General features: G+C 42.2%; 1 protein-coding gene across 2 annotated transcripts in view; it reads left to right on the top strand.

Annotated features, from left to right (window-relative positions):
• The window catches only part of UST (uronyl 2-sulfotransferase), a 304,142-nt gene that overhangs the window by 184,517 nt on the left and 107,420 nt on the right, over positions 1–12,205 (top strand). For both annotated transcript variants that reach the window (XM_070461568.1, XM_070461569.1), the window contains exon 3: positions 791–946. In XM_070461568.1, the coding sequence (XP_070317669.1) occupies positions 791–946 (156 nt within the window). The remainder of the gene's footprint in view (positions 1–790; positions 947–12,205) is intronic.

Raw genomic sequence — 12,205 nt, 5'->3', positions numbered from 1 at the left:
ATAAAGAGATAAAATACCAATTCATACTACAACACTGATGAACTTTAAAAACATTATGCTCAGTGAAAGAAGCCAGACACAAAAGGCCACGTGTCCTATCATTCCATTTACATGAGATTTTCGGAAAGCTATAGGGAAAACCATAGAGACAGAGAGTAGATAGTTTCAGTGAATCAATGAGGTAAATGGAAGTAAATTAATGAGGTAAATGGAAGTGATTGCTAATGGGTATGGAGTTTCTTTGGGGAGTTTCTTTTCCAGTGCTCTGGAATTAAGTAGTGGTACTGGTTCATAACTCTGTGAATATACTGAAACTCATTGAATTGTACACGTTAAAGGGTGAATTTTATTGCTTTTAAATTATTTCTTGATTTTTGAAATTGCTATTATTTCTCCCAAGCACTCTACAGATTGTTCTAATAAAATATAACTTGCAAAAGAATATTTTCATTAAAGCACATATTTATATATTTTGCTCTGAAGAAAAAGACAACAGTGACTTCACAATCAATAGTTTAGAGGGCATGAAATTTTACCAGCTTTAAGTATCAGCGTAGATGGAGGAGTCCAACGTTTCTCTCACGTTACGCTGTGAAGAAGAATCCCAGTTCATCGTTTCCATTCTCGTCAGCTTCGTATGGGCCCTTCTCCTTTGTTCTTTCTCTTCAGTTGCTAAGCCGTGTCTGACTCTTTTCGAGTTTGATCAAGTGTTTATCATTCTGAAATTGAGGGAAGAACCCTAAGTATTTTAATCCCAAAGCCTCTCACTTGCTGTCTTGTTCTTTCCCAGGTGCTACCTTTCCCAAGCCAGGTGGTGTACAACAGAGTGGGCAAGTGTGGGAGTCGGACCGTCGTCCTGCTTCTGAGAATCTTGTCAGAGAAGCATGGATTCAATTTGGTCACGTCAGACATTCACAACAAAACCAGGCTTACTAAGAACGAGCAAGTAAGTTGTCTTTGCTTCATTGGCACAATTAATGGGTGCCTTCCGGAGCACCCTTTCACCCCTAACGAATGAATACCAGAGTTACAATATCATACTGTATTTTTGCCAGAGTGTGGAAGGAAATTTAAGTTGAGGGTTCTGACAGAAGTCTGTAAACCAGCAAGTTTCCCTGAAGGGATATTTTTATTAAGACCAGTGAAGGATAGAGTACATGGACATTGTCTGTTTGGCTAAAATTAGCAATGCTTAAATCTCACATAGTTACACCACTGAGCTATAGGTAACGCTGACATCTTGGGAGTAAAAAGAAGAAATCTTGATTTTAATATTTCTTCCTTTGCATTTTCTCACAAATGTCCAAAGTTTTCATGGTTATAATAAAGAGAAAACCCTCGGTGGGCCAGGAATCTGGTTGGTTGTTGGGGGCACAAGCTTCCTATTACGGGATCTTGAGGTGCCAAAACAGCTCTTGGCCTATTCAGTGGTAACAAAACAATTACCCCACCTCCTGGGAACAAATCTGCCCTAAGACGGCTGACCCATACGAGGGACATGCTGGTGGTCGAGCAGGAGTGCTAGGTTCTGCCAGGAAGCTGGGAAGACAGATACCACTTGGTAAGTTGACACCAGAATAGGGTTGATAGTCTCCATTGAGATGCTTTGCCAGTGTAGACAAGTTAGGCCTAGTGCTCTCATAGTCATTTTACAGGGTCAAGTTTGTTAGCTTGGTCTCAAAAAGTTGCTTTGGTCCTCTTCGGTATTTAGAATGAGTGAATAGCCACCAGTATAAGTCAGGGCAGGCTTTCCTGGTGGCTCAATAGTAAAGAATCTGCCTGCAATGCAGGAGACCTGGGTTCGATCCCTGGAGAATCTCCCTGGACAGAGGTGCCTGGTGAGCTGCAGTCCATTGGGTCCCACAGAGTCGGACACGACTGAAGCGACCAAACAGCAGCAGCAATATAAGTCAGGGCTCTTCAGAGAACAGTACCAGTAGGATGGAGATGTATCTAGCAAAAGATAGACAGATATCCATGGATAGATGGACAGACAGACAGGAAAGATGTGCTATGAGGAACTGGCATATGCAATTATTGAGGCTGAGAAGTCCCACGCTCTGCCGTCTGCAAGTTGAAGGCCCAGCAAAGCCATTGGTAAAACTGAGCTCGAGCCCGAGGGTGAAGGCCTGAGAAGCAGGTGAACCCATGATGTAAATCCCATGACGTAAGGGCAGGAGAATATAATATGAGATGTCTCAGCTTAGTCCATGAAGCAGGGAAAAAAATCACTTCCTCCTCCTTCTCATTTTGTTCTACTCAGGCTTTCAAGGGATTGGATGAGACCCACCCACACTGGGGAGGGAAATCTACTGAGTCCACTGATTCAAATGCTTATCTCATCCAGAAACACCCTCACAGACACACCAGGAAATATTTTGCTTAATCTGGGCATCCCTTGGCCAGTCACATTGACACATGAAATTTAACCAGCACGCCACTCAGTGACTAGGTAAATTTGGGGAATAAACAAGGTGCATGGTTTACTAGGGTGAGACCCTGATACCATGTCTACTTTTTTACACGATCTTCACCTTCCAGGCATTCAAAACCTCACACACACACAGGGAATATGCAATAGCCTTCCTGTCTCTCTTGTCACAGGGAATGGCAGGACTGTTTTGAGAGTGTAATGCTGCCAGCAGTACTTTCTATAATGTCTGTATGTTTACTGTCTTCCACAGTATAGAGATCAAAATGCCAATTTCTTTGAAAACTTCCATCAAAGGGTCTCTGAGTAACAAGTCTAAATAGTCATAAGCAATAAGCAAAAAAAGTGTTGAGATTAGATAGCTCAGTTGGTAAAGAATCTGCCTGCAAGGCAGGAGACCCCAGTTTGATTCCTGGGTCAGGAAGATCTGCTGGAGAAGGGATAAGCTACCCACTCCAGTATTCTTGGGCTTCCCTTGTGACTCAGCTGGTAAAAAAATCTGCCTGCAATGTGAGCAACCTGGGTTCGATCCCTAGGTTGGGAAGATCTCCTGGAGAAAAGAACGGCTACCCACTCCAGTATCCTAGCCTGGAGAATCCCATGTGCTATACAGTCCATGGGGTCACAAAGAGTCAGACATGACTGAGTAACTTTCACTTTCACTTTTTCACTTACAAGTTCTGTAATAGGTGCTCAATAGAAAAATTATATTTGGTGACATTTTAAGATATCACATTTTATCAGTAATTTTCATGGGGTAGGTTCTCTGATTTCCTTATCTGGTTGAAGAACAAATATAATTAGGGCTGGTTATGCCCTTTTTACTCCCTGAAAGAGAGCAACTATAATAAATAGCCTATTCTATTGCAATGTTATTACAAATATAAAATTTGGTTTTCTTTTGAGTCTTTCAGTCAGCTATCAGATTAGACTTAAATGTTCCTATGTATGGAAATTATGCTCAGTTCTTAAAGCCTAACAAAGTATAGTATCTGAACTTTAGTTCCCACTGCAGAAAAGTATAAAATCCCAGAGGGAGCAAAGTAATGAGAATATTAGACCCTAAGATGTTCAGGAAGGCCCTAGAAAAACAAGCATAAAATAAGATTTTGAATACACTCTTGAATTTTAAACAAATCAACCTACTTTGTTTTCTATGATGAACTGTAAAGGGAAGGACTTAGATGAAAAATGAAGAAAACTTTACTAATGGTACACAAATTGTTAAGTCTTTTAGAAAGGGTTAAATCCAAAGTCATCCTTTCCTCTAAAACAGAGGTTAGTTCTCATCTGTTTGGAATGATTGGCTTGTCTGAAAGCCAGGGAATAGACAATCTTTTAAAGTTCTTTCCAGCCCTGTGATTCTGTGATATATTTATACAACTTCTGCCATGATCTGTGTATGATTAGTTGAAACATTTCTGATTCCTGTGGTCAGTGTGACCTAGAATATACTTCATTACTTAGTTATTGCAGATTCCTATTAAATTATAAGGCAAGTTTTAAAAAAAACAGAAGGGAAAGGTATAGATACAGTAGAAAAAGCAAACAAACAATTTTGATGTAAAAACGAGCATAAGAATAGTGACAGTTGCTTCTCCGTAGCTAGCTGACTGGGCTGTGGCATACAAGGAGAGCCAGGAAACGCCAGGACAAGAAACCAAGTTTGAAGTAGTTCAAAGAAGACTTGAAACCAAGTCTCAAGAATGTTTAAAGAAACTCTTTTTCTTTGTTACAAGCATCTTTTTTCTAAAAATTCAAAGTGCATGAAACAAGTAGAGAAAAAAATTTTATTTTAACCTAATATATTCAAGAAATAATCTGTGGTGTGAATAGCTCCCTTTTCTTGGTAATTTATTAAAGGAAAGGGGGGTATGTGATTTAGGAGATGAGTTAAAATTTTATAGTCAGTGGTTCTTAACATGAAAGAGTAGAACTCTGAAAATGTAGTTCCCATGGCAACATTGTTCTCTGGAGTTAATGACAAGTCTACTTTGGTGCAGTGCGAGTTAAATGGACTCTTGTGGGCTGGCCCGGGACTCTCTCCACCATGTCGAACATTTCTTTTATGAGAAAATGTGTTCCAAGTTCCAAACTACTGACTTACAAATGAACTTTGGAAAAGTAACCACTTATGAGACTGGAGACTGGAATCATCTGTATCATTGCATCCATACACAATGGCATCTCTCTTGGGCTCGAGTCAAATTCACGCATACATTTCTCCCTGGAGGGTAGCTGTCATCTCACACATACACACATGCACACACATGTACACACACAAACCCATTGAGTACTAGATTTTAAAAAATCTATTTCATGGAATAAGACACTGAAGGGATTATTAAAAAGGAAAGAGAACATGAAAACAGCAAATGTTACAACATCAATAAAAATCCCATTACATCTGCCCTTATAAGAAATAGAAATGCCTTTGAAGTTAATATTTTAGAAAACTCTGCCTCCACAGAAGAACATGGACAGCTGGTGCTGGCCAAATGTTGGACCTTTTGCAGGGCATATAATGGGAACTCAGGATGACATCATTTGATTTATGCTCTAAAACCAGATTTAAATTGCTTGGGCTAGTTTAGATACTTTTTTGGAAAATGGAGATCATGTACAACCTAAAAGATAAAGAACCATTTTCCAGAAGGCAGGAGGTGTGATTTTCAAAAGGCTCATAACCATCTTTGTTAATGGTCTGACCCTATCTTTCAGAATGCTGCTCTGAGGATAATAAAAGTCAATATGTCAGAGGCATATCACAGACATAAGAATATAAAATGATTTCATTCCTGTTGGAGAAGGGCAAAAACTGTTGGCATATGAACCTAAAAGATGGAGAAAGCAAATACATTTCCTATTTTTATTTATACTGAAGCTATGTGTATGTTTAATCACTTTAGTCATGTCTGACTCTTTGCCACCCCATGGACTGTAGCCCCCAGTCTCCTCTGTCCATGGGATTCTCCAGGTGAGAATACTGGAGAGGGTGGCCATTTCCTCCTCCAGGGGATCTTCCTGACCCAGGGAATGAACCTCTACGTCTCCCGCGTCTCCCTCCCGCGTCTCCTGCTTTGCAGGTGGATTCTTTACCACTAGGTCACCAGGGAAGTCTGTGCTGAAGCTATGGAGGATTCCAAACTGAAATAGCGGCACCTGCTCTGTGCTAATTGTTTTACTTTATTATTTCATTTAACTCGTTTGGACCTAAAACTAGACCAGTGAGTGGGTACGATTTCCTATTTTATGGATGAGAAAACTAAGACAACCAGATAAAGTCACTTCCCAAATATAATAGTGACTGTCCGTGGCTCTTGGGCTTGGACTTGGACCCTCCTGAACTCAGGAGCCACCCTCCTAATGCAGTGGCTATCTGCTCTGGCTGCACAGAAGGGTCTTTTTAAAACAAACAAACAAAAATGTTTATTTTTTGTATATATTTTTGTCTGTGCTGGGTCTTCCTTGCTGAGGACTTTTCTTTAGTTTTGGCAAGGGCTATTCTCTAGATGTGGTGTGTGAGTTTCTCTTTGCGGCGGCTTCTCTTGTTGCGGCAGGCTCTAGAGTACAGACTCAGTAGCTGTGGTGCATGGGTTTAGTTGCCCTGAGGCTTGTGGGATCTTCCTGGGTCAGGGATCAAACCCGTGTCTCCTGCATGGGCAAGCAGATTCTTTACCACTGAGTCACCAGGGAATCCCCAGAACAGCCTTTTGAGTATGTAGTTGCTGTGGCCCTTCCCCTGGAGATACTGGGGTAGAGTCCAGAAAGTTTTTATTTTTATTTTTGATCAAGCGCCACAGGAGTTTCAGAGTTAAGGTTGTTGTTGTTGTTGTTTAGTTGCTAAGCCATGTCTGACTGTTTTGTGACCCTGTGGATTGTAGCTGCCAGGCTCTTCTGTCTATGGGATTTTTCAGGCAAGAATACTGGAGTGGGTTGCCATTTCCTCCTCCAGGGGGTCTTCCTGATCCAGGGATTGAACTTGTGTCTCCTGAATTGGCAGGTGGATTCTTTACTACTGAGCTATCAGGGTTAAGGATCCTTGTCAAAACCATCATATCAGCATTTCCCTAAATGCGTTCCTGAGAAATTAAGTCTCCTAAGACATTGGGAAAAAAATGAAAATATCATGATTTTTAAAATTTGGGAAATGCTGTCTCCTTGTCCCCCTCTAGGAATGTCACAACAATATTCACATTTTAAAGATTCTGCTGCTGCTGCTGCTAAGTCACTTCAGTCGTGTCCGACTCTGTGCGACCCCATAGATGGCAGCCCACCAGGCTCCCCCGTTCCTGGGATTCTCCAGGCAAGAACACTGGAGTGGGCTGCCATTTCCCTCTCCAATGCGTGAAAGTGAAAAGTGAAAGTGAAGTCACTCAGTTGTGTCCGACTCTTAGCGACCCCATGGACCGCAGCCTACCAGGCTCCTCCGTCCATGGGATTTTCCAGGCAAGAGTACTGAGAATCCTTTTAATTAAAAACAAGACAAAAATGCCTGTTTAATCGGCTTTCACCCAGAGTGTCCCAGTCCGAGTTGGCCAGGGGACTCTTTATGAGCATTTGAGGCTCTCAATTGCATCCCACAGGCTCTGAGTCACAGTTTAGAGCTGGGGGACCAGCCTACACACTCCCACCCGTCATACTAGTAAAGGCTACTCTTTCACTATAAACTCCACATCTGTAGTGATTCTATTCACTAGCCATTCAAATGAATAAAATCTTGAAAAGTATTCAAAGAACAGTAGATACAGCCCCTATGTCAGTGTGTTCTAGAGTGCTGTACCCTCTTCTCAGAAACAGAATTTCTTTATGGTGTTTTAACTTCCCTTCCCCACTGCTCTCACCCACCGCACAGTTCATGTCTGACTGTGACTACAAAGCATTGCAACTCTAGAAGAGAAAACCCACCTAAAGAAACCACATTAGATTTGGAAACTGTCTCAGGGCCACTGGGATTCCTCCCAGGCTTCCCTAACGCAGAGTCAACTGGCCTCTGTTAAAAGGCAAAGGTTGACTCAATCATTTTTGAGGCCAGTCCCACCACTGTTTATTTGTTGTGATGAATATTCATTGACGACCTACTGTTATTGCTGTATATGAAGCATCAGACAGCATACTAGATGTTTGTGTGTCTTCTTTTTATCCTTTAAGCAACATTATTAGGAAAGTATTATCACCCCCTTAAAAAGGAAAAAAAAACCAAATGCTCTAGAAGATGTGGGAGAATAAGAATTGACAATGAACTGGGGTCAAATCCCAAAGAACCTTGACTGTTAGGCTAAGGAGATAGAACATTATTCATGGGCAGTGGGAGGTCAGTAAAAAATGGTTCTTAACCATCATGGGCATCAGAATATTCTCAGGAGCTTTTCACACACATGTTTCTAGGTCCTACTATGAAATACTGAGTTATACTCTTAATGGTGGTCCCCAGGTATTTGTATCTTGTAGGGGAGCAGGAAACTCCCTAGGAGATGCTCAGGCACAATTCTAGTGAAGAATCATTGCATGAAAGGCTCTAATTATTAGAAAATTTTCCTTTAATTAAAGGGAATACTCCACTAAACAAGAAAAATTCCTCTTTTACCTGCTGTTGCTGCTGCTGCTGCTAAGTCACTTCAGTCGTGTCTGACTCTGTGCAACCCCATAGACGGCAGGCCACCAGGCTCCGCCGTCCCTGGGATTCTCCAGGCAAGAATACTAGAGTGGGTTGCCATTTCCTTCTCCAATGCGTGAAAGTGAAAAGTGAAAGTGAAGTCGCTCAGTCATGTCCGACTCCTAGCGACCCCATGGACTGTAGCCTACCAGGCTCCTCTGTCCATGGGATTGTCCAGGCAAGAGTACTGGAGTGGGTTGCCATTGCCTTCTCCACCCTTTCACCTGAGAATCCCTCAAACCTCTGAAGACATCGTGTCTGAAGCCTGCACATTTATCCCAGAAGCCTAACTGTTGCTTGAGATGTTTTGGAAAAGTCTCCTTAGAATGACCCTCAGAGTTCCCTGACCTTTGAGTAGAAGGGATGTGTCCACAGGCATCAGAGCTGCTCCAACCGGACTTTGGAGTCAAACCAAAAAAATTAGCTAGCTGAGTCCATCTCCACGCCACAGGGCTAAGTTCACCCAGTTCTGCAAACAAGGTCTTATCTTGGAGTCCTATAGACAAAAATCTGATCTGCTAATGAAAATTCAGTGCAGAGAAAAGAGGGGGGAAAGAAGCAGCCACAAACTCTGAAAAATTAAAATGTTTTCTCCTCTGGTTCTGGTTGTAGCCCCAAGGTTGATTTTCTCTGTTCAGATGCAGCCTCCTTGCCTTGTTCACATCATTGTTCCCCCTGGTGGTCGTTGTCTTTATTGCAGGCATGCGTTGTACCGACTCCTTAGCCAGGAGCTGAAGGTGGGAGGACCATCCTACCTCCTTCAAGAGGGGCTTTCTTCAGGCAGGAGGGAGAGGGAAAGGTAAATCAGGTCTCACAGTCATCCTCCTGGCCTCTGAGGTTAAAGGACCAAGGAATTCTCCTCTGAGCTACTCCTTATTTGCTTTGATGTGTAAAAGCATGTCTTTTCTTTCATTTAAGATGTTGTGCAAAATTATGGGACATCTAGTTGTTTACGAGTGACACAAGAACTCAGACCAGAGTAGGGTCAATGCTCTGTCAGTTACTGCTGACAAGCATCTCCCAAGGAAGTCTTGTACTAACTAGCTGTGTTTATAGAATTGCAGGTAAGGGTTTTCTGCTCTGTCATCTCAGCCAGTTAGGTTGAAAGCAAAAGATTAAAAGCTACTGCCTGGCACATCCTCTGCATTATAAATTCTGTTTGATTCTTGCCTCTTTTTCTAAACTTCAGTTCTATCTCATTCTCAGATGTGCTGTGATTCAACTTCTTCTTTTAGATTCACTCCATTACAGAGTTATTTTTCATTCTTTTTATTTGTAGTATTTTAAATTCACTCTTGGCTTGTTACACTATTTTCCCACTGAGAACGTTAAAAAATATTCTTTCTGATATTTTGATGCTTTTATTTTTATTACTTTTAATGCTTTTCCATCTGTTAGAACTTTCTTTTGATTTTTCAACCCATCACATAAAAGATAGAAAATTCGTATCTTCATAAACCTTCTTTAGTCTCCAGAGTTATTTTGCTAACCGACCCCTTCCTCCCATTTTAACAAGATATATACATATCAAAAAGCAGTGGGAATGGTGAGGAGATTGCAGCATAGTGATAAGCAGCAGGATTTTTGGTGTCAGGTAGACTTGGGTTTAAATCCTGGCTCCACCTTTTTGTAGTGGTGAGATCATAAGCAATCTATGCAGCTTTTCTGTGCCTCAGTTTCTTAACCCATAAACCCTGGATGATATTTAACTCATGGAGTCATTTGAAGATGAAATGACAGTATGTACATAAAGAGCATCTTGAGTCAGTGATAGCCTGGAAAACACTCAGAAAACGATAGTTTGTTTTTTGTGTTACATCCTAGATGGTGAAATAGTAAAACTGTTAGCTCCACGTGACAGCACGGTAATGAATGCACAAACTGTCCCACAAAGGCTAAATTCACTGCTTCAGTGATAATTCTGTCTTCAGTGAACTGTATATATTTTAACTCCAAAAATGTTTTTCTAAAGGGGGTCTGTGCATGCATGCTAAGTCACTTCTGTTGTGTCCCACTCTTTGCAACCCTGTGGACTGTAGCCCACCAGGCTCCTCTGTCCATGGGATTCTCTAGACAAGAATCCTGGAGTAAGGTGCCATGCCCTCCTCCGAGGGATCTTCCCCACCCAGAGATCGAACCCACATCTCTTATGTCTCCTGCATTGGAAGGTGGGTTCTTTACCACTAACGCCACTCAGGAAGCCCCCAAAGGGAGTACTTTGTTGCATAAACAGTTACGGGTATGTGTTCTATGTAGGCACCTGGGCTTGGCTTTCTGGGGGATAAATAAAACCTGACCACCACTCTCAAGGAGCTTTCAATCTGGTTCAAAGCCAGGACACAAACCCAGCTATAATGTAATGTAAACGGAGCTTGTCCTGGGAAATTCTCGGAGTGCTGCAGGAAGATAAAGGCAATGTCATCTCTAGCCAATGATGTTCAAAACCAAACCCATTTCCCCTCCCTTCTGGAGGCAGATTGCTTCCTCCTGCAGTGGTTCCCATCTCCATGAATGGGTACACCACATGTTCAGGCCCCAACCAGGGCTAAGAAGGAAACCCCATTGACCATGCCCCCTCCTTTCCTTCTGTTGCCAGCTGCTGCAAGGCTCAGCACATTCTCCCTCTTTAATGTACCCAAATCTCCATCTGTTTTCACTTCCATGAACTTCATTCCTTGGTTCTGAAACTGTTGAACTTTAGACTCTCCTGGCATGCTTGTTAAAAACGCAGATTGATGGGCCCCACCTCCAGAGTTTCTTCTAGTTCCATAGGTGTGGAATGAGGCCCGAGGATTTGCATTCTTATCAAACACATGTCCTGGGCTTGCATGGTGTCTCGGTGGTAAGAATCTCCTTACCAATGCAGAAGACATGAGTTCGATCCCTGGGTCAGGAAAGATTCTCTGGGGAATGCATGACAACCCACTCCAGTATTCTTGCCTGGGAAAGCACATGGACAGAGGAGCCTGGCATACTATAGTCCATAGGGTAGCAAAGGAGTCAGACGTGACTTAGTAGGGACTAAACAACATAAACGGGCATCCAGGTGATGCTGACATGGTTGGTGTGGGAACCACGCTGAGAAGTGATGAGTCCATGACCTCATCATTTCTTGTTGAGATTGCTGTCTTCCTCACTAAACTTTCTGCTTCTAATCCTTACTCTCTTCTTCACATCCTCTATCTGACCTTAGATCTGAGAGAAGAAAAAAAAATCCTTTCTGGCTGTGGATTGCCCAGAGGATAAATGTCGAAATCTTTCATGAGACCTGCAAGACCCTCAGTTACCCAGTTCCTACCTCCTTCTCTAGTCTTGTCTATTGCCTTGCTGATTCCGTGCCTGACTGCCTGGCAGTTTTAATAGCCAAGTCATTTTTGTGTTTTGTCTTTGCATCTGCTGTTCACTCTTTCTGCCATGCTGTGAGTCCCTTTCTTCTCTTATTGACTCCTGTGTATCCTTGGAAATCACTGAGAAGCACCTCCTTACAGAAGCATTACCTGTCCATCTGCAGGTTGGGACAGGCATCTCACCTCCATGCTTTCTACCCCATGATCATTATCACATGATGATACCCGCCTGTTCATTCACTTCTTCCATAAGTCTCTGAGCTTCCTGAAGAGCAAGAACCAAATATTTTATCTTTAAAGCCACAATCCAGAGTGGCACATAGCCTGACATAGTTGAAAATCAAAGATTGTTGAATGAAAGGAGAACTTCAGAAAGGCTACCTGGAGGCGGCAAGCATTTTAGCTAGTTGTAAAGAGTGATTAGAATGTGGACATGCAGAGAGAAGAGGAAGAACATTCTAGAAGAAGAATCTTTAGCTTAAGTTTGGACATGGTCAGTCTTGAACATGGTGTATGGGAGGAATATGGAGGAGTCTAGTTTGACTGGCTATAGGATGTGGGATCTTGAGAGTCAATTGAGGGAGATAGTAAAGATAAAATTAACTTGACTCAGCAAGGGATTGAATATGGGAGTCCAGGAAAGACCCAAATCAAATGTGAGGATATGGAGAGAACCATCAACTGGAAAGGAGTAAAGATGGATGAGGATCAAGAGTGTGGTTTTGGCCAGCGTAGATTTAGGGACACCATTAGGACACATTCCACTGTCTT

This window comes from Odocoileus virginianus, chromosome 34 (assembly GCF_023699985.2).
Source record: "Odocoileus virginianus isolate 20LAN1187 ecotype Illinois chromosome 34, Ovbor_1.2, whole genome shotgun sequence".
Taxonomy (NCBI): Eukaryota; Metazoa; Chordata; class Mammalia; order Artiodactyla; family Cervidae; genus Odocoileus; species Odocoileus virginianus.
The sequence above is the reverse complement of the archived record's forward strand: the minus strand, read 5'-3'. Positions and strand labels throughout refer to the sequence as shown.